Source organism: Vigna unguiculata, chromosome 7 (assembly GCF_037176805.1).
Source record: "Vigna unguiculata cultivar grain cowpea cultivar isolate G323 ecotype 2 chromosome 7, ASM3717680v1, whole genome shotgun sequence".
Taxonomy (NCBI): Eukaryota; Viridiplantae; Streptophyta; class Magnoliopsida; order Fabales; family Fabaceae; genus Vigna; species Vigna unguiculata.
Window position 1 is genome coordinate 43,397,762 of NC_140798.1, and position 23,727 is coordinate 43,421,488.

The 23,727-nt window shown below is 29.8% G+C and overlaps 2 protein-coding genes across 2 annotated transcripts; both read left to right on the forward strand.

Annotated features, from left to right (window-relative positions):
• Positions 1–5,630: 5,630 nt before the first annotated feature.
• On the forward strand, positions 5,631–7,697 carry LOC114192158 (beta-conglycinin beta subunit 1-like). Its single transcript, XM_028081782.2, has 6 exons — positions 5,631–6,043; positions 6,132–6,307; positions 6,389–6,469; positions 6,585–6,884; positions 7,010–7,283; positions 7,370–7,697. The coding sequence occupies exons 1-6, from the start codon at positions 5,710–5,712 to the stop codon at positions 7,531–7,533; spliced, it is 1,329 nt and encodes a 442-aa protein (XP_027937583.1). The 5' UTR covers positions 5,631–5,709; the 3' UTR covers positions 7,534–7,697.
• A 10,429-nt stretch (positions 7,698–18,126) lies between these two features.
• Positions 18,127–20,190, forward strand: LOC114192156 (beta-conglycinin beta subunit 1). Its single transcript, XM_028081779.2, has 6 exons — positions 18,127–18,537; positions 18,626–18,801; positions 18,884–18,964; positions 19,065–19,364; positions 19,490–19,763; positions 19,850–20,190. The coding sequence occupies exons 1-6, from the start codon at positions 18,204–18,206 to the stop codon at positions 20,050–20,052; spliced, it is 1,368 nt and encodes a 455-aa protein (XP_027937580.1). The 5' UTR covers positions 18,127–18,203; the 3' UTR covers positions 20,053–20,190.
• Positions 20,191–23,727: the final 3,537 nt, after the last annotated feature.

Below are 23,727 nucleotides of genomic sequence, written 5' to 3' on the forward strand. Positions count from 1 at the left end.
ATATAAATGTAGAAATGAAAAAACCTTGAACGGACATTTTCAAGGTGCAACCAAGCAGCAAGAAGGGAGAGAAGGGAGAGGTAGCTTAAGGATAGAGCCATGTAAACAACTCCAACATATCTGGATCAACGTGAAAAAGGTACTTTAGTTATAATCTTCTGTCCATAAATTTTTACAAATTATTAACATTTTTCATTTTCTTCTTATTATTTAAATTTATAAAATATATAATTGAGAGAAAAATTATTACCAAAATTCATGTATATGTACATGATAAATACTTGAAATTTAAATAAAAAGAACATCCAACAGTTTTAAAATATTCCTTCTTAATTTATTACGTTTCAGTTTTCAAACATATTTAATTTTCACTAGTAAATAAGTTAAAAATTACTATGTCTCTGTTACCAAGAAAAGCTTAGCATCTTTTATCGAAAAAAAATATGAAAAACTCTATTGAGTTAAGGTGAAACAGAGAATACTCAAACCAAAATTCCGTTCCTTGATCATGGAAGTTTACATTTAATTTATAGATAAAAAGTAATTACAAATCATTTTTATTCCCTCTAACAAAAGAATACTGAAACTAAAAAAATAATAATCAAATATTACAAAGATAATAATAAAATAATCAACAAATATTACAAAGATAATATCAAAATAATAATGAAATATTACAAAGATAATATCAAAATAATAATGAAATATTAATCACAAATGCTGTTTGTTAAAATCTTGATGTTTGGTTTCATTACTTACCTCACGTAGGATCTATTATGAGGTCCATGTAATAGTTTTATGATATCATATCTTTACTTCATAACTTGACAAAATTTCTTGAAAATCATCTCGGTCAATGACAACTTTTTAATGAATTTTTATTTTATGACAAATTTTTATCAAGTTGTAATTGAAATATTGAGGTCGGTCGACAATATATTTCCTAAAGTTTAGAGTTTTGTTAGCAAATATAGAGTTAAAAAGTGATTTTTTTTTCTTTTTTACATTAACGTAATTCTTTAAAATTTATTAAAATGAACAACTTTTAAATAAATTATGAATATGGGTAAGTCATGTTAAGGTGACACGATTTCATTTTGCATACGTCATGTCAAGATGAAGTAACTTTATTTAGAACATTTTTTAAAGTTGAAATCATGCTAAGGTAGTACAAGTTTAATTCACAACATTTTGAGTTGGTTCTATTACCCTTACACAATTTTAGTTAAAATGTGTTAAAGTGAACTTGTGTCACTTTCTTATATTTTCAACTTAAAGATTTACATTAAAATTGTGTCATCTAAACACAACTACTTTTATAATGAGGTCATGTTAAGATGATATAACTTACTCGTATTTGTAATAAATTTTAAAATAAATTATACTAATTTAGTAGAGAAAAATCTAGAAAATTGATATATTTTTCAACTATCACTGGATCTTGCTTCTTTTTGGCATACATACATCTTGATTATCGATTTCTTTGAATAAGAAATAGAAAATATATGGCATTAATTAAGGATGGAATTTTCAGTATTATAAATTAATACGTTTAGTGAATCTAAATATCTGTAATTTATTGATGTAATAAAGAGGAAGTAATGATAAATAATAATGCATATTTTAAATAAGGAACATGAAAATTACTTTTAAATCAAATTTTTAAGATTATTTATGTTTTTTATATTTATATATTGTCATCTTACTCGTTTATATTTACCTTGAATTTTTTTTTATAGCATATTTGTTTGAGTTATTATATGACAAATCATGATCTAATACCACATTGTTAAGGTTTTTTAAGACACCCATTAGGAAAGTTTGATAAGTAATCAACAAATTCATATAAAAATAAAGACACTTTTAATTTAAAATTTTAAAATAACAAATTTATAAGTACTTTTATTTATATATTATGTATCTTCATTTTTCTTAATTAGTAAAAAATTCCAAACCAATTTAAATTCTTAAGAAATAAAATTATTATGGCTGTAAAAGAATATAAAAAATATAACTTTGTTATATGTTGTTCCGGCACAAAAACTAAATGTTTTTTTAGCGAAGACAAAATTTAAAGAATTTGACCTAATGTGATCACTGATGTCAGAAAAAAAAAATGTCCCTAACCCTAACCTTAAGAGTTAATATTTAATTTATGGACAAGATAATTACAAAGATAATAATAGACTAAGAAAATATATCATCTCTACTCTATAATTATATTTTTTAATAAAATACAAGTCAGTATAATTATATTTTTTAATAAAATACAAGTCAGTAGAAAGACGGACTTAGGCGTTTAGGCCTAATTCCTGAGTCCGTACACTCCAGGTTGATTTTAAGATGTTTTATCCATCTTTTAAGATTTAAGTTGGGTCCGGACGACCAAAACAATATGTAATAAATTTTTTCATGTTCCTATTTTTTCTCATCAAGAGTTTGGAATTTTAAATCAAAGATGGAATTTTAAATCAAAGACAAAAGAAAGGAAAATGGATAATCTAGCTCAAAGTTAGAAATTCTTGTAAGTCAAAGTTAGAAATTCTTGTAAGTCAGAAAAAATTCAAGCCCTTAATTTTACTTTTCTACTTATTTAAATTACAAAACCATATATCTTCCAAAGATAATAAAATATAAATCGTAGTTATTAGGAATGTCAATGGGGCGAGTAGGGTACGAGTAGTAGCTCCCTCATACCCTACGCGCGGGATAAATATTCGCCGCGTACCCATACTCATATTCATCGGTCGGGTATCCGTTATGCGGGTACCCGCCTATTTTTTTCATATCCACGAGTATCTACGGGTACCCGCGAATATTTACAAAAATATTTAAAAAAACAAATATTTAACCATAACTAGAGCTTAGATCAACAAACTCATTTTCTCTAATTGATTTCTAAAAAACAAACAAATAAAAAATCACTAACAATTTATATTGTAGTTTATTTTTGAATGAAATATTAAAGAAATTACTAACTTCACCAATGTACACCTCTTGCAACATTATATAAAGTTTTCATGTTGTCCAATTTTAATCTAGAAGAGTATGAAAACATAAGAAATTCATTAAAAATTTCTAACAATCATTAATTAAAATATATAAGTAAAAATGTTAATTTCATTACCTTTCATGTTGGTCTATAACCAGTCTTGGAGACACATCAATGCCTCCACAGTATCTGAAAGTAATCTACTCTGATATGGAGTAAGAATCCGAGTACCATTACTGAATGAAGAATGAGAATGTTTTTTACTAATATATATATATATATATATATATATATATATATATATATATATATATATATATATATATATATGTATATGTATAAGTATTAATGTGAATTGAAGTTTAACGGGTACGGGTACGGATACTATGATACTCGTACCCGCTCCATTAACATACGGGTATAAAAAATACTCGTACCTACGAATAACGGATATCCATTTTTAATATTTGTTTTCTACCTATTACGGGTTTTATATGCGGATACCCGCAGATACGAATTTTTTTGACATCCCTAATAATTATGTTATACTAAAAAAAATTCATCCATTAAATTACAGAATCTGTTCACTAAATAAAAGTATCTAAGATTTGAACCCGTCTTCCATATTAAGTCGGTCTTCAGAAGGATCACCACCTTCTTGTGATTATTATTTATTGATATTTTTCCCATGCCAATCTTAACATTTTAATACTTGTAACCAATTGATCTATTGTAGTCTCATATACGTCTGACCCATATTGATGTTAATTTTCATTTTGGGCCAATTTCGACCTTTGGTTTTGGGTCACACTGTTGGGTTATATTTTTCATATGGATTATAGTCATTGAGAGATTGTGGTTCTATATTTGTGACATTAATTTTACATATTTTTACTCCTAAAATCTTAAGGTAATGTGATTATAAGTCTTTGATCTTATATAATGTTTAATTTTATTTTTTCTACCTAATGTGAGACTTTGACTCACACTTGAACTATTCCTAGCAATCTCCTCTCAAGGTGAATCCTTTATCTTTATATGGTATATACTCCCCCTCCTCCCATGTGTATGATGACATTTTTTTATTATGATTATGAGGTCAGTCACTTCAAACCATCAACTCTGAAATCATTGTTGGATTATATTTTTTTATCATATACATTATAGTCATCAAAAGATTGTTTATATATATATATATATATATATATATATATATATATATATATATATATGACATTTGTATTACACATATAAGATATTTGATACCTCTTTTAATCCAAAATTTTAAGACAAAAGATTATGGATCATTAATCTTATGTAATATTTAATTTTATCTATTCTACATTATATAAGACTTTGACTCGTGTATTCCTAACACAAACGTAATTCTCTTTAAAAACCCTTTAACCGAGAATGCATCGTACTGGACGACAGCCCTCAGCCTTGAGTTTCATTATTCTGACCAAGGCGCGAGCGCAATGCTTATCGTTAATCTAAAATTTATTATTAATTACTTTTAATTTCCTAAGAATAGCCCATGGCTATTCCCTGTATGACAGTTAGTCACCCTAGGTCTTCACCATGACGGACTTCTGCAATAGGGAATAATAGAAAATAATAGTTTATTTCCTATATATTTAACAAATATAAACATATATGCTATTAGAAGTTTTGCCTACATTAAATATTTTAAGGTTCTGATTGTTGATAAGTGACTATTTTGTTGACCATCTTCATAATTTCGACACTTATAACTTGATTTAAAAAAATTAGGTTTGTATTTTAACTCCTAAAACTTTAGAAAAACGAAATTTGTAAAGAGCCGGTGAAAATTTTACTTCTAAACTTTAGTTTTATGTCTTGAAGGATGAAAAAAAAAAGCAGCCCAGCGAAAATTAACTTTTAGATTAATACGGTCTAGCTTTAAAAATTAACAACTAAAATTTATAATTTTTCTCCACTTTTTTTTTTTTTTTTTTTATCTGGCAAGTATATAAATATTTGATCAATGATGATTATTTTTTAACAGCGAATAATCATTGTGCTTACCTCGTACTCGCGTTCGTCTATTTGTATATGAATGATTTCCACGGCTTGAGTTACTGTCTATTCAGTGTACTGAGCCACGTATAACACAATCCAGTAAATTCTTCCCTTGGATCATATGGTTGCATGGCAAGAAAAATCCAAAGAAATGAGACTGATGCAAAGACAACAAAAAAAAAGAAAAAACCACTGTATCCTTTCAAAAACCATGTCCAAGTTCACAAAATAGAGACAAAGGCAACCGCACCTCGTTTCAATCACACCCTTGGCTGATCAAGATGCGGCGTACGTGTATGACAAAATGCCATGCACACCAACACGTACTCAAAATCCACTTCAAGTCTCACCTTCTCAACCCAAACACCTAATACACTTCTTGTTTTTTACTCCACACACAGCCAATATGCTACTGAGCCTACTTCCATCATCACCACAACCACATCTATACCTATTCATTCTCTTCCGCCACCTCAATTTCTTCACTTCTACACACGTCAACTTCTGCATATGCGTGTCATCCCATGCCCAAATCTCCATGCATGTTCCAAGGACCTTCTCTCTTATATAATACCTATAAATACCCCTAACATCCCTCACTTCATTCATCATCCATCAAGAGTACTACACTACTCTAATACCCCCACCCAACTTATATTCAATACTACTACACTATGCTGAGAGCAAGGGTTTCGCTGTTGCTGGGAGTTCTTTTCCTGGCATCACTTTCTGTCTCCTTCGGCATTGTACACCGGGAGCACCAAGAGTGCCAAGAAGAGTCGGAATCAAGAGGACAAAGTAACCCCTTCTACTTCAACTCTGACAGGTGGTTCCACACTCTATTCAGAAACCAATATGGTCACCTTCGTGTCCTCCAGAGGTTCGACCAACGCTCCAAACAAATTCAGAATCTTGAAAACTACCGTGTTGTAGAGTTCAAGTCCAAACCCAACACCCTCCTTCTTCCTCACCATGCTGATGCCGATTTCCTCCTAGTTGTCCTTAATGGTAAGTAATCAACTAATCGCTACTCACTCACAATCATCACACTTTCTTTCTCCTGCACCATTGATTGTAATCAATTCGTTAATTACAGGGAGAGCCATACTCACCTTGGTGAACCCTGACGGCAGAGACTCCTACATTCTTGAGCAAGGCCATGCTCAGAAGATCCCTGCAGGAACCACTTTCTTTTTGGTTAACCCTGACGACAACGAGAATCTCAGAATAGTCAAACTCGCCATACCCGTTAACAATCCTCACAGATTTCAAGTACTGCCTTCCGAACTAATTTTTTTTCCCTTCTAACATGCGATTTTTCTCCACTTGTGATGATAAATGCTTGGCCTGTAGGACTTTTTCCTATCTAGCACAGAAGCCCAACAATCCTACTTGCAAGGATTCAGCAAGAATATTCTAGAGGCCTCCTTCGATGTAAGCGAGAACACAACATCTAACTATATATTTGCGTTTCCATTAAGCCAGTTGTTTGTCTAAATGTCACACCTCTTGAATGATATCATTATCTTTATTTGCATGATTTTTTTAGAGTGACTACAAGGAGATAAACAGGGTTCTGTTTGGAGAGGAGGAACAGCAACAGCAAGACGAGGAGAGTCAGCAAGAAGGAGTGATTGTGCAACTTAAAAGGGAACAGATTCGGGAACTGATGAAGCATGCTAAATCTACTTCAAAGAAATCCCTTTCCTCCCAAAATGAACCATTCAACCTGAGAAGCCAAAAACCTATCTATTCCAATAAGTTTGGAAGGTTGCATGAGATCACCCCGGAGAAAAACCCCCAGCTTCGAGACTTGGATGTGTTCCTCACTTCTGTGGATATGAAAGAGGTAAATTCGAAGAAAACCGTAGAATCAAACTCCGTTGTTGAGTTCTACATATTATTTGTTTAGTTAGAAAACATGAGTATGGGAATTATAATTACATAGATATATTTGTTTGTTAACAAATTTAGGGAGGTCTTCTTATGCCCAACTACAATTCAAAGGCCATAGTGATACTAGTTGTTAATAAAGGAGAAGCAAATATTGAACTTGTTGGGCAAAGAGAACAGCAACAGCAGCAGCAAGAGGAAAGCTGGGAAGTGCAGAGGTATAGAGCTGAGGTGTCTGAAGACGATGTATTTGTTATCCCAGCATCTTATCCAGTTGCCATCACCGCAACCTCCAATCTAAATTTCATTGCTTTCGGTATCAATGCTGAGAACAACCAGAGGAACTTCCTTGCAGGTATATCTGGTCGATCTTGTTTGTTTTATTCTTGAATTGGAAGTTGTTTAATTTACAATTGGTAACGTGTGATTGAAAAATTGAAGGTGAGGAAGACAATGTGATGAGCGAGATACCTACAGAGGTGTTGGATGTTACCTTCCCTGCATCTGGTGAGAAGGTTGAGAAGTTGATAAACAAGCAGAGTGATTCCCACTTTACTGATGCACAGCCTGAGCAACAACAGAAAGAGGGAAGAAAGAGTGAATAAGTATGAATGAACTAAATGTATGTATGGTGTAAGAGCTCAAAGAGAGAGAGAGAGAGAGAGCGTAGAAATATGTATCGGACCATGTAACAAATAACTGAGCTCCACCTCACTTGTTATATCAATAAACAAATCGAGCATATAAAGTTGCTTGTGTTTTATGTTAACTCTGCTTTCTGCTGAGCTAATTTGATGGATGGCTCGTGGGTACCTAAATGGAAAGGAAACAAACACAACATTTGGCAACCAATGGTCATAAAAAAGTGATTAAAGAAAAAACTAATAATAAAGAATAGGAAAATTATACTTTCAATCCTATTTTTTATTCTCATCTTTTATTATGTAACGTGAATGTGAATCATTAATTTTTTTTTTATAAAAAAATAATACATTAATCAATTACTCATATAAATAAAAAATGAAAACAAAAATATAGGAATTATAATATCATTATTCTCCTGCAAAAAATAATATGTTTTATTTAACTTTCTTGTCTGTTAAACTAATTTGATGGTTGGCTGGCGGGGACATAATGGAAAGGAATTTTTTTTTTTAAACAAAAAAAAAACATTTGACATCCCAATGGTTATAAAAAAGTAATAATGTCAAATTGGAGGAAAAGTTTTTTGAAGATCAAAATAGCATTGCCATGCAATAAAACATTAAAAGCGGCAAAATGTTGCCATACTTCCCCACTAAACCATACTTCCCCAACAACCACTTGGAAATATTACATCCACTAATAGAATTTTTTTTCTATTGAATGATTAATAAATTTATATTTTTTAATTGAATATCTGTTAAGTTTGTGTAGTCCTTGAGTTTCCACCATTATAAAATTTTCAAATGAGTAGTTAGAGTTTTTTATTAACTAGGATATATAGTTCAATGCTGTTACCGTAATTAAATATCGTCACATAAACAGATATATATAGTTCAATAAATAGATATATAGTTCAATGTTGTTACCGTAATTAAATATTATTACATAATATTTTAATAAGATAATATTTTGATAAGATTCTATGACGACAAGGACCTCATACAAGAATTTACTTTGTTTAACAAAAAATATTTTTAGAATTAATGAAAATTAATATATATATATATATATATATATATATATATATAATATAATTATAAATAAGATTATTACTATGACCACAACTACAAAAATACGAATAAATGTTACTTCATTTACCTATTGGAATAGGGTAAAACCAATTGGTGTGGGAGCTTCATAATTTTTTATAAAAAATTCATTGTTTTGTTTTGCAATCATAACAACCTAACAAATTGAGAGAAACATTTAATAGTGCTTACTTATCATATCATCCTTGCATCATTAATAATTATGTGTCAACTAATTTTCATTACAATTAGAAATTATTTATAGTTTAACTTTTTATTAATAAAATATTCATGTATTATTTTATTAATCTTTCAATAAGTTTTTAAAATAGTTAGTTGTACATGTAATTGTATAAAATAAATTTCTTATAAAATTTAATCATACAAAAGTTTAATTGTGCAAATTTTGTTCCTACAAATCTTACTTTTTTTTCTAACCCATTCTTATTTTGGTCTTTAGAGTATAAGAGATATTTTAAGATACATTAAAAATAAATTGATAAATACTTCAAAATATAAATTTCGATAGAAACTTGATGTAGTTTTACCAAAAGGTTAAATTAATTATCTAAGATAATACTATACCAATCATTCAATTTCCGGTGCCAAGCACTAGTACTAATATCACCGTCAGTTCTCATATATAAAAATAATATATACGATTATCACATAAGAAAATAAATAAGAGACACACGAAAAAAAAAAGTTCTTTAATTATGTTGTTTCATTTCTTCTTATATCATAACTCAATTATCCATTCAATCAAGGTTCTCGTCAATGGCCACAATAAAGAAAACTCACCTAATGCATTTAAAAAAAAACTTTGATACAAAAGCAAAACTAACTTATAATAAAGATTATGTAGACAAAAACGCATACAATTCATGTTCATTCAATCAAATATCATGTATCAACTTCATATCTCAGCCCAAAAATGGTTCAAACAACTAAATAAATCTAGACCCTGTTTTCGAAAGAATAGTAAACGCTGCACCTGTCATGCTTGCTTCCAACTCCTCCCATGATGTTCCAACACTCAAAACTGTCCCCAACCAAGCCATAACAAGTTAACTCCACCCATTGGTTTCCTAAAATGATCCTCTTTCATATCATAATATCTTTCATGTGAAACTTCCTTCGACTCACACCACCTAGATCTCTGACTCTATATGTGAGTGAGATACTAGTTGAGTCAGAATAGTCTCATTCTCGGAATTCTCTTTCAATACACTTGGACTCAACCAAAATATGTATTTTCTCTTGGAAATACTAATTTGACTACCACACATACTAAAACTTTACATATACACATACACTAGTAAAGATAAATTCAGACAATCATAATTATCTTAAATACCATACAAAGAAACTATTTAGCAACATTATAAGACACTACTAATTCACACTTTGTAACAATCATATAGACCTAGGACAAATCTCAAAAATACAAATACAATGCCACATTCAATACTACATTATTGTAATACAAGCATCCAGTCAAATATATCATAGTTTTTGCAACGATATTTCAAATTGACCGGTTTTTAATCTCTTTTAAACTAAAGTGTTCAATTACTTTAAGGCTTATAAGGGAAAGTTATTATATCACACCAAAAACCTCCAATCCTACAAATCCAAACAATTGTTTTACCATAATAACATTAAAGTCACACATATTTCTTTCTCATAATTATAATATTTCATACTAATACATTATCAAACACACTTAGCTATCAATTTTTATCGGAAGTGAATCTTTATATAATCACATTCATACTCACTCCATTAAGAAAAAAAAAATAGTACAAACAACAATTCATCTATCCAAAATAGCAGTTTCTTATCCCATTCTATAATTTCACGTATCAAATCATCCCTCTCATATGTATTATTCCCAAATTTTAACAAACATATAAAGAAAACATTCATACATTTTTTTTAAAATTCAACAATAAAACCTTAACAATTCAATTAAATTAGTTTAATTTATCTGATAAAGTTTGTCTTGCTCTCTTCCTTTGAATAGTATCACACACAAAATCATTCTATTTACACGATTAAAGGTGTGATTAATAATCAAGGCGCAATTTTAGTATCTCCAATCATAGGAGATTTCAACAAAAAGAAAAAGGAAAGAAAATCATATGCAACGAGAAAAGAGTTACATGAAAAGATGGAAAAACCGCAATGGAAAAAGATGAAGAAACCCATTAGTAAATAACGTGTTTTATGCATAGGGAAAAAAATGTTTTATGTTAACTCTGTTTTCTGCTAAGCAAATCGAGCATATAAAAGATGTTTGCGTTTTGAGTTCTTCAAATATCTGCTTTTGGCTTAGTTAATTTGTTATGGTTGGGTGGTAGGTAACAAATCACTAAAAATATATTGGAAAATATTTTAATGGAAAATATATTTTTGACGCAACAATTGACAATATTTTTATTATTAATTTAACTTTTCTAAAATGAAAGAGAGACTCTAAAATAATAGAGATAAAATGTATGTAAATTTTTTTTATATTTAATGAAACAAAATAGTACCCAACCATAATATTGTTTAATTAAACTTTAAAACTATAGAATATCAACTCTCACAAATCTTGTAACAAACATCAATAATGGGTCAAAATAAATAATTTCATCAATATTTTCACACTATAAAAGATAAGTAATTAAATTACTTTTTACATGTATATTAAATAAATTATTTTTTACACGAATTCTTTTTATTTTAGGTGAAAATTAAATATGAAAAGCTTTTACATTAATTTTGCATCTTTAATAAAACATAACTCTCTTACAGCACGGACATAATAATATATTAAAAAAATAATGGTTTTCAAAATGGCTCTAATCAAATATGATGATGACTTCTTCAAAAAGTTTTTTTTTTCCGTTGTGATTTCAGTGGCAACACATTGCCATATATCCCTTCCAAAAAACTACAGCTTAGCGCAACTTTATGGAGAAAAAAACATGATGTAAATATGTGTATGAGTGAGAATTAGAATTATATATGAAATATATAGAATCAAAGAAATAATATTATCTTTAGAAAAGGAAATCAAACGGGAAGAAATATCGAAGAATATGTAACACAAATATTAAAGTATGAGTCTGGATTATAAATAAAATTTTCAATGCAAAATTCTCATATTTTAAGTGGTACACACTTTTAATCTAATATAATGCATACAATCTATATATAAATAGGAAGGGGAAATTAGAAGGAAGTTAGGGAGGTGGATGAATAGAATGTGATGGAGGGGGAGTAGTGGTGTGGGTGAGGAAGCAACATGTATAGGTAAAGTTGATTTCTGAAAATTTGAGAAAAATGTATAACACCTTAAAAAAATAAGTGTTGTCTGATAGGTTTACAGAGAGTTTTATTGGGGAGATACAAACATCAATGAGACCTGAGTCCAACCATATAAGACATTGACACCACTCTCAACCCAAAACCTTAAAGCAATAGATTTATGAGTCTTTATTCTTATATAATGCTCTACTTTCTCATTTCTAACCAATGTGGGACTTAGACTCACACTTAGATTCCTAACATTTTCGTGCAATAAAAGGAAAAAATATTGTTGCAAAAGTCGCAACAAGGCTTCTTCTGAGTTGGGAAGAGCATGAAACGAGAGATTACAACAAAAAATGGAAAAATCTTGAGCGGACATTTTCAAGGTGCAACCAAGCAGCAAGAAGGGAGAGGTGGCTACAGAATATAAGGTTGTGTTCTTTTGAGTGAAAGGATTTAAGGGAGAGAGAAATGATTGATTTGAGTGAATTTGAAGGTGAAGATTATGTTGTTCTTTTTAAGGGATTTGGAAGTGACAGTGGAATGAATTTGAGAATAAATTTTTTGAAAATTTGTGAAATATTTGATAGATGTGACTAATAAAAAATAAGATTTAATTGATGAAAAAAGTTAGATTACCAAATTGTCCTTGATGTTAAAAGTATTATAAAATGATAATTAGATATGTTATTATTAGTTTTGATTTTTTTTTTTGTGATAATTAAAGTATTAATGATATTTATTAATAATATTAATTATGATTATTGTTATTATTAACATTATTTAATATTATTAATATAATAATAATAATAATAATTAATAATTAGTTATTTTATTTTCATAAAAATTAAATTCTTTTGGTCAAATTAGAACTTCTTTTTGGATAGAAATAATGGCCACACGTTGCAGTTTTATGTGAACAAAAAGAAAAAGTAAATAGTAAAACCAAAAGCATAAGCATGGTGAACTGAAATTTACATTTATGTAAGAACAAGGGTATTATTGTAAATGTAAATAAATCACTCCAAATTTCTTTGGCACATGCGAGATGGAAAAAAGTTAAAATCTCTCTATTCCGCTCCTTGCCTCGTTCAGAAAACAATTGAAAAGAACACCACTTAAAGCACAAATCCATCATTTCTATTTCTTTGTAAACAGTAAAATCCATAAAAAATAACAAACAAAGCCATGTAAACAACTCCGACATATCTGGATCAACGTGAAAAAGACACTTTATTTATAATCTCCTGTCCATGAATTTTTGTAAATTATAAACATTTTTCATTTTCTTCTTATTATTTAAATTTATAAAATATATATTTGAGAGAAAAATTATTACCAAAATTCATGTATATGAACATGACAAATACTTGAAATTTAAACAAAAAGAACATCCAACAGTTTTAAAATATTCCTTCTTAATTTATTACGTTTCTGTTTTCAAACATATTTAATTTTCACTAGTAAATAAGTTTAAAATTACTATGTATCTGTTACCAAGAAAAGCTTATCAAAAAAAAAAATGAAAAACTCTCTTGACCTAAAATGAAATAGTGAGCACTCAAGCATAAATATTTTTGTTCCTTGATCATGGAAGTTTACATATTATTTATAGATAAAAAATAATTACAAATTGTTTATATTCCTCAAACAAAAGAATAGTGCAACTACAAAAATAATAATCAAATATTACAAAGATAATAACAAAATAATCCAAAAATATTAAAATGACAATATCAAAATAATAACGAAATATTAATTACATTGGCCGTTGGTTGAAATCTTGATGTTCAGTTTCATTGTTTAGCTCACAAACGCTATGAGGATCATGTAATAGTTTTCTGATATCATATCTTTTCTTCATAACTCGGCATAATTCCTTGAAAGTCATCTCAATGCATGACAAATCTTTAACGAATCTCGTCATTTTATGACAAATTTTTATCAGGTTGAAATTGAAATGTTAAAGTCGATTATTCTTTAGACGGTATAGTACCTGAAGTTTAGAGTTTTGTTACCAAATATTGAGCCAAAAAGTGACTTTTTTTTTTCTTTTTTACATTAATGTAATTTTTTAAAATTTATTAAAATGAACAACTTTTAAATAAATTATGGATATGGATAAGTCGTATTAAGGTGACACGACTTCATTTTGCATAAGTCATGTCAAGATGAAATAACTTTATTTAGAACATTTTTAAAGCTGAAATCATGTTAAGGTAGCTCAAGTTTAATTCATAAAATTTTGAGTTGGTTGTATCACCCTTACACAATTTTAGTTAAAATATGCTAAAATGAACTTTGTCACATTCTTATAATTTCAGCTTAAAGATTTAAATTAAAATTGTGTCATTCAAACACAACTTTTTTATAATGAGGTCGTGTTAAGGTGATACAACTTACTCATACCTATAATAAATTTAAAAATAAATTATACTAATTTAGTAGAGAAAACCTAGAAAATTGATATATTTTTCAACTATTACGTGGATCTTGCTTTTTTTTTTTAGCATACATATATCTTGATTATCTATTTCTTTAAATAGGAAATAGAAAATATATCGCATGAATTAAGGATGGAATTTTCAGTATTATAAATTAGCGTATAGTGAATCTACATATTTGTAATTTATTGATGTAATATAAAGAGGAAGTAATGATAAATAATGATGCATATTTTAAATAGGGAATATGAAAATTACTTTTAAATCAAAATTTTAAGATATATTTATGTTTTTTTTTATATTTATATATTATCATCTTACTCATTTATATTTACCTTTGAATTTTTTTTATAGCATATTTGTTTGAGTTATTATATGACAAATCATGATCCAATACCACATTGTTAAGGTTTTTTAAGACACCCGTTAGGAAAATTTGATAAGTAATCAACAAATTCATATAAAAATAAAGACACTTTTAATTTAAAATTTTAAAATAACAAATTTATAAGTACTTTTATTTATATATTATGTATCTTCATTATTCTTAATTAATAAAAAAATTCCAATCCAATTTAAATTCTTAAGAAATAAAAGTTACAAATAAAATTATTATGGCTGTAAAAGAATATAAAAAATATAACCTTGTTATATGTTGTTCCGGCAAAAAAACTAAATGTTTTTTTATTGAAGACAAAATTTAAAGAACTTGACCCAATGTGATCATTGAGGCCACAAAAAAAAGTCTTCTTAACCTTGACCCTGAGAGTTAATATTTGATTTATAGACAAGATAATTGTAAAGATAATAACATATCAACAAAATATCTAATCTCTCTTCTATGATTATATTTTTTAGTAAAATATCAGTTGTAAAGAAACAAATTTAGGCAACTTAGGCCTAATTCCGGAGCTCATACATTTCAGGTTGATTTTGGGATGTTTTATCTATCTTCATGATTCAAGTTGGACCCGAACAACCAGGACAGTACACAAGTAATAAATTTTTTCATGTTCCTATTTTTTTTCTGATCTAAGAGTTTGGAATTTTAAATCAAAAACAAAGAAAAAGGGATAATCTAACTCAAAGTTAGAAATTCTTGTAAGTCAGAAAAAATATTCAAGTCCTTAAGTCTTAGTTTTACTTTTCTACTTATTTAAGTTACAAAACCATATATTTTCCAATGATAATAAAATATAAATAAAAGTTATCTTATACTAAAAAAAAAATTCACCCATTAAATTACAGAATCTGTTAATAAAATAAAATTATCTGAGATTTGAACCCGTCTTCCATATTAGGTTGGTCTTCAGATGGATCACCACTTTTGTGATTATTATTCTTTCATATTTTGCTCATGCCAATCTTTAATATTTGAATACTTGTAACAAATTGATCTATTGTATTCATATGCGTCCGACCCATATTGATGTTAATTTTCATTTGGGGCCAATTTCGACCTTTGGTCTTGGATCAAATTATTGGGTTATATTTTTCACATAGATTATAGTTATTGAGATATTGTAATTCTATATTTAAGACATTATATATATATATATATATATATATATATATATATATATATATATATATATATATATATATAAATAAGATATTTGACATTATTTTTATCTTCAAAATTTTAAGGCAATGTGATTATAGGTCTTTAATCTTATATATGTTTAATTTTGTTTTTTTATCTAATGTCGGGCTTTGACTCACACTTGAACTATTTCCAAAAATTTCTTCTCAAGGTGAGTTTTTTTTTTCATTTTTTTTTCATATGATATATATATTCCCCCTCCCCTCATGTGTATGATGACCTCTTTTTAATATGGTTATGAGGTTAGTCACTCCAAATCATCGATTCTGATATCACTGTTGAGTTATATTTGTTAGGGTTAAATATGTTTTTAGTCCTCAAGTTTCAGTGAAATTTGGAATTAGTCCATTTTCAAAATTTTTGACCAATTTAGTCCTTTATTTTTAAAAATGCGTGAATTTAGTCCTTTTAACCAATTTTTGTTAAGTTTATCTGACGTTTCAAGCGCATTTCATGATAATATTTGAATTATTTACACCATTTGACACATTTTTTGCTTCAATGTTAACTCAAATATTATCATAAAATATGTTTAAAATGTCAAATCAACTTAACAAAATTTGGTAAGAAGGACTAAATCCACGCATTTCTAAAGATGAAGGACTAAATTAGTATAAAGTTTTGAAAATGGATTAATTTCAAAATTCACTGAAACTTGAGGGACCAAAAACGTATTTAACCCTATTTTTTATCATATGGATTATAGTCATCCAGAGATTGTTATTTAATATATATGACATTTGTATTACATATATAAGGTATTTGACACTACTTTTAATCCAAAATTTGAAGACAATAGAATTATAGGTCTTTAATCTTATATAATATTCCTAACACAAACGTAATTCTCTTTAAAAACCCTTTAACTGAGAATTCATCATACCGGACGAAAGCCCCGGCCTTCCTTGAGCTTCATTATTCTGACCAAGGCGCAAGCTCAATGCTTATCGTTAATCTAAAATTTACTATTAATTACCTTTAATTTCCTAAGAATAGCCCATGGCTGCCCCATGTATGACAGTTAGTCACCCTAGGTCTTCACCATGACGGACTTCTGCAATAGGAAATAATAGAAAATAATAGTTTATTTCCTATATATTTAACAAATATAAACATATATGCTATTAGAAGTTTTGCCTACATTAAATATTTTAAGGTTCTGATTGTTGATAAGTAACTATTTTGTTGACAATCTTGATAATTTCGGCACTTATAACTTGATTTAAAAAAATTAGGTTTGTATTTTAACTCCTAAAACTTTAGAAAAACGAAATTTGTAAAGAGCCGGTGAAAATTTTATTTCTAAACTTTAGTTTTATGTCTTGAAGTTTTATGTCTTGAAGGATGAAAGAAAAAAAAAGCAGCCCAGCGAAAATTAAATTTTAGATTAATACGGTCTAGCTTTAAAAATTAACAACTAAAATTTATAATTTTTCTCCACTTTTTTTTTTTTTTTTATCTGGCAAGTATATAAATATTTGATCAATGATGATTATTTTTTAACAGCGAATAATCATTGTGCTTACCTCGTACTCGCGTTCGTCTATTTGTATATGAATGATTTCAACGGCTTGAGTTACTGTCAATTCAGTGTACTGAGCCACGTATAACACAATCCAGTAAATTCTTCCCTTGGATCATATGGTTGCATGGCAAGAAAAATCCAAAGAAATGAGACTGATGCAAAGACAACAAAAAAAAAAGAAAAAACCACTGTATCCTTTCAAAAACCATGTCCAAGTTCACAAAATAGAGACAAAGGCAACCGCACCTCGGTTCAATCACACCCTTGGCCGATCAAGATGCGGCGTACGTGTATGACAAAATGCCATGCACACCAACACGTACTCAAAATCCACTTCAAGTCTCACCTTCTCAACCCAAACACCTAATACACTTCTTGTTTTTTACTCCACACACAGCCAATATGCTACTGAGCCTACTTCCATCATCACCACAACCACATCTATACCTATTCATTCTCTTCCGCCACCTCAATTTCTTCACTTCTACACACGTCAACTTCTGCATATGCGTGTCATCCCATGCCCAAATCTCCATGCATGTTCCAAGGACCTTCTCTCTTATATAATACCTATAAATACCCCTAACATCCCTCACTTCATTCATCATCCATCAAGAGTACTACACTACTCTAATACCCCCACCCAACTTATATTCAATACTACTACACTATGCTGAGAGCAAGGGTTTCGCTGTTGCTGGGAGTTCTTTTCCTGGCATCACTTTCTGTCTCCTTCGGCATTGTACACCGGGAGCACCAAGAGAGCCAAGAAGAGTCGGAACCAAGAGGACAAAATAACCCCTTCTACTTCGACTCTGACAGGTGGTTCCACACTCTATTCAGAAACCAATATGGTCACCTTCGTGTCCTCCAGAGGTTCGACCAACGCTCCAAACAAATTCAGAATCTTGAAAACTACCGTGTTGTAGAGTTCAAGTCCAAACCCAACACCCTCCTTCTTCCTCACCATGCTGATGCCGATTTCCTCCTAGTTGTCCTTAATGGTAAGTAATCAACTAATCGCTACTCACTCACAATCATCACACTTTCTTTCTCCTGCACCATTGATTGTAATCAATTCGTTAATTACAGGGAGAGCCATACTCACCTTGGTGAACCCTGACGGCAGAGACTCCTACATTCTTGAGCAAGGCCATGCTCAGAAGATCCCTGCAGGAACCACTTTCTTTTTGGTTAACCCTGACGACAACGAGAATCTCAGAATAGTCAAACTCGCCGTACCCGTTAACAACCCTCACAGATTTCAAGTACTGCTTTCCGAACTATTTTTTTTTTTATTCTAACTTGTAAATTTTTCTTCACATGAGATGATAAATGCTTGGCCTGTAGGACTTTTTCCTATCTAGCACAGAAGCCCAACAATCCTACTTGCAAGGATTCAGCAAGAATATTCTAGAGGCCTCTTTCGGTGTAAGCAAGAATATATTTGCGTTTCCATTAAGCCAGTTGTTTGTCTAAATGTCACACCTCTTGAATGATATCATTATCTTTATTTGCATGATTTTTTTAGAGTGACTACAAGGAGATAAACAGGGTTCTGTTTGGAGAGGAGGAACAGCAACAGCAAGACGAGGAGAGTCAGCAAGAAGGAGTGATTGTGCAACTTAAAAGGGAACAGATTCGGGAACTGATGAAGCATGCTAAATCTACTTCAAAGAAATCCCTTTCCTCCCAAAATGAACCATTCAACCTGAGAAGCCAAAAACCTATCTATTCCAACAAGTTTGGAAGGTTGCATGAGATCACCCCGGAGAAAAACCCCCAGCTTCGAGACTTGGATGTGTTCCTCACTTCTGTGGATATGAAAGAGGTAAATTCGAAGAAAACCGTAGAATCAAACTCCGTTGTTGAGTTCTACATATTATTTGTTTAGTTAGAAAACATGAGTATGGGAATTATAATTACATAGATATATTTGTTTGTTAACAAATTTAGGGAGGTCTTCTTATGCCCAACTACAATTCAAAGGCCATAGTGATACTAGTGGTTAATAAAGGAGAAGCAAATATTGAACTTGTTGGGCAAAGAGAACAGCAACAGCAGCAGCAAGAGGAAAGCTGGGAAGTGCAGAGGTATAGAGCTGAGGTGTCTGAAGACGATGTATTTGTTATCCCAGCATCTTATCCAGTTGCCATCACCGCAACCTCCAATCTAAATTTCATTGCTTTCGGTATCAATGCTGAGAACAACCAGAGGAACTTCCTTGCAGGTATATCTGGTCGATCTTGTTTGTTTTATTCTTGAATTGGAAGTTGTTTAATTTACAATTGGTAACGTGTGATTGAAAAATTGAAGGTGAGGAAGACAATGTGATGAGCGAGATACCTACAGAGGTGTTGGATGTTACCTTCCCTGCATCTGGTGAGAAGGTTGAGAAGTTGATAAACAAGCAGAGTGATTCCCACTTTACGGATGCACAGCCTGAGCAACAGCAAAGGGAGGAGGATCGTAAGGGAAGAAAGGGTCCATTATCTTCTATTTTGGACACTCTCTACTGAATAAGTTTCTAGTAAGATACAAGTGAGAGAGCTCACAGTGAGTGTGGAATGAAGGTGTCGGATGATGTAACAAAAATAAGTAGAGCTCCACATGGCTTTTTCTACCATAAATAATGAATAAATTGAGCCTTCATATGATGCTTGTGTTTTACGTCCTTCGACTGTCTGCTCTGTGCTTGCTAATTTGTTATGGTTACCAACATACTTACGTAATTTGCTTTTAAGTGAAATATCTGAGTTATATATGACTCATTTATTAATTTATTAAATAAGAAAAGGCTTTAATATCAAATATATCTTATTCTTCTAAAAAAAAAATCAGTTACAAAAGCTAATAGATGCTCACAAAAGATAAAAGAGAAAACGAAGAAGGAATGGAAACGAGGTTCCCCATGGTATCCGCTTGTAGCCTCTGCAACGAGGTGGTTGGAAAGAGTCACCTTGGTCTTCAGTTGTATAACCAACCAGTGTTATATTTATTTTTTTCAGTTCTTTGAAATAAAATAAATTAATATTAAACTGTTCATGAAATACAACCTCATGTGAGGTTGAAATCACTGCTTGATCATCAATAAAATTTGCTAACTAAAAATTCTGCTTCAGCTACTAAGAAAAAGCACTTGAACCAGTACTAAAACAGTACCTGATTTATTTTTCATATCTACCAAGCTACCTTCCCAATTACTATAGACTTGTATCTTGCAATACTTGACTCCATAATTGATAATACGTTTGGTGTATCTTATCACTTTCTTTGTTGCTTTCAAGCACTGTTTACTCACATAGTGCATATGAATCCTAACAACAAGCTTCATGGAAATAAGATTTTAGACACTTAATCAGGTTTCTAAAATTAACTGCAACTTTATTAGCAACTCATATGAACTTCTCCTTATTCATAGGAGTTCATTGTTTTTCACTCATCAGGTTATTTTTCTTTTAAGAATCTCTTTCTTTGACAAAGAAAGGTCTCGTTCTTCTATCGAGGAAGGTTGATTTGATGTCATAAATACTTGCCACCGATTTGTGTTACAATGACAATTAGTAGCCTTATTGTATAAGTATAATATACTGCAGATGTATCTCAATAGGCAACTTCAAATATTTGAGAGTAGCTCTTTACAACATAGCTTAGTGTTTGGTTATAGAGCAATCAGGATTTGAACTTTGTTCTCAACAACTATTTTAAACCAATGACATTTCTATCACGTGGTCTCAAAACCAACTCCCATGTTTGATTTCTCTAAATCATTTACAACTCCTTAGGCATTGCAGCTAGTCACTTCTCCTTCCATGCAACTTCTTCAATACTAGATGGTTCACAACTGTTACATTCAACTAAATTTTTCTGTCAAGGGAGGAACTCCACGAACAGTATGATTTTTCAACATGTAACTTATTCTTGGATGATGAAAATGACCCAGCTTTTTTTGTGCCAAGTATCAACCAAGCTTTATGTGACTTGGAAAAGTAATTTGCCCTTCTTTTATTATTGAAGGAAAAACTTTTGCTCAACACTTGAACATTACTTAATGGGTCCATTATGTGACTTGGAAAAGTAATTTGCCCTTCTTTTATTATTGAAGGAAAAACTTTTGCTCAACACTTGAACATTACTTAATGGGTCCATGATTATGTGAATGTTATTATCAGAAAAACTTTCTCATGTACCTCTAAGAAGAGTTTTTTTCCTAAATAATTTGTTACAATTATGGTTGGAAGTCTTACATCGATGAGAGATAAGACAATTTTATAGTATATAAGTGGGTGTAAACCTCACCTTCCAAGTTAATTTTGTTGAGTTGAATTAAACTTAAAGTTCACTAGTCACATGGTATTAGAACAATTTTAAAAAAAAATTATCCTAACGAGATTTTTGTTTCTTGGATATATAGTTTCTCTTCTATTCAACTATCTAGAGAAAGTTAAAGATTTGTGAGAGGAAGGAATTTTTAGGTTTGTAATGTGAAGTTCCCAAGTGGGGCTGAAACTATAGATGATATGAGGAATTGAATTATTAAGGAATATGAAGTTTATTTAGGTATTTATTATTGAAAAATTTATGAAATTATTTTGGCATTATTTGATTTGGGTTACATAGTTAGAATCTGTGATTTTGAGATTCTGTTTGATTGATGAGCTAATTATGGATATGTATACATATGTTATCTTCTCTAGTAATCGATTACATGTCAAGTGTAAACAATTACAAAAGCATTTTTTCAAAAAATTTCTAGAATTTAAAGATTTTATGTTAGAGAAATCTATAATGATGCTTTCATGTCTCGATTTGAAATCATGATTGGATTGAAATCATCGATATATGTTTCTTTGAGAAATTTTGTTATGATATAGTAGTTTAAATTAGTTATTTCCAAAGAGAATTTCTACTCCAGGATCAGTCAAAACATATTGAAGTTAATTTGCTAAAAGAGATTATTCTGACTCTAGTAGTATCTAACTCACATAGAAGAAGATAACTAGGTGGTGAGAGTCGAAGGAGACTTCACCTATGATATGAAAGATGATCATACTCAGGGAACTAGTGAGGTTAACCTTGTCATGACTGGACATGAATCCATTTAATACACTAGTCTTCCAGAAGCAGAGTCAATATTTATTTTGTTGTTAATTCCCTTTGGAATGATGTTTGTTTGAATCATTGGGTTGATCCATGTGAGGTGATACCTATTTGAATTGATGAATGTAAACTAATTGCATTTTTTGTTGGTTCGTGTAATGAGATGTATTGTTGAATGAGTTATTGGAATTAAGTAATGAAGTTGTGTAAATAGAAAAAAAAAACAAGTTAATGATTGATTTCTAGCAAAGATTTGTTTTGATAATCTTTATTATAAGTTATTACTGTTTTCATATTAAGCTTATTCTTTTAAATGTATTATGTAAATTATTATGTTGGTCTATTTAAAGAGAATAGTCGGTGAGTGAATATTTGTGTAGTAATATATGGAGAAAGGAGATATGATGATTCAAAAGTTTATTTTCTATAAAATATTATTCATAATTAGTTTGATCTTTTACTATTTTTGGTATATTATTGCTTATCATTTTTTATGCATTAGCTTACCTTGCATTTGCGTATTTATTCTTTCTTTTCTAATAGGACGATCGTATATTTTTATATATGAGAGCATCTTAGGACTTGAGGGTGATAATAATACTGGAGTTGGAGCTAGAATGAAAAACCGAAAGATTAATATAGGAACATCTTAGATAATTTAAAAAAAATTGTATTAATTTTCTATTTTATGTTTTAAAGTACTTATAACTTTATTTTGAATATATTTCGGAAATATGATGTGGTCTAACTTTTAAAATTGTAATATGAATCCGTTTATCTTCATTTATTAATATATCATAGACTTTATGATTATTAAATACTTGATAAATATATATTATAAGAGAAATTTGGGTTGTTACACTTGTTATAAATTTTTCGACTTACCTTAGTGAAAACAAAAGATATAGGACTAAAAGAAAAGAAACTCGTGCATATTTTTATATAATGCAACTTTCCTGAATAATGCAACATGATCAACAATACTCTTTCGTGTATTTTTTTAATGTGTCTGTAAATACACCTTAAAATATTTAAAATAAATAAAACATTTATTATATCAAATGGCAATAACGATGTGTTATTTATAGTAATTA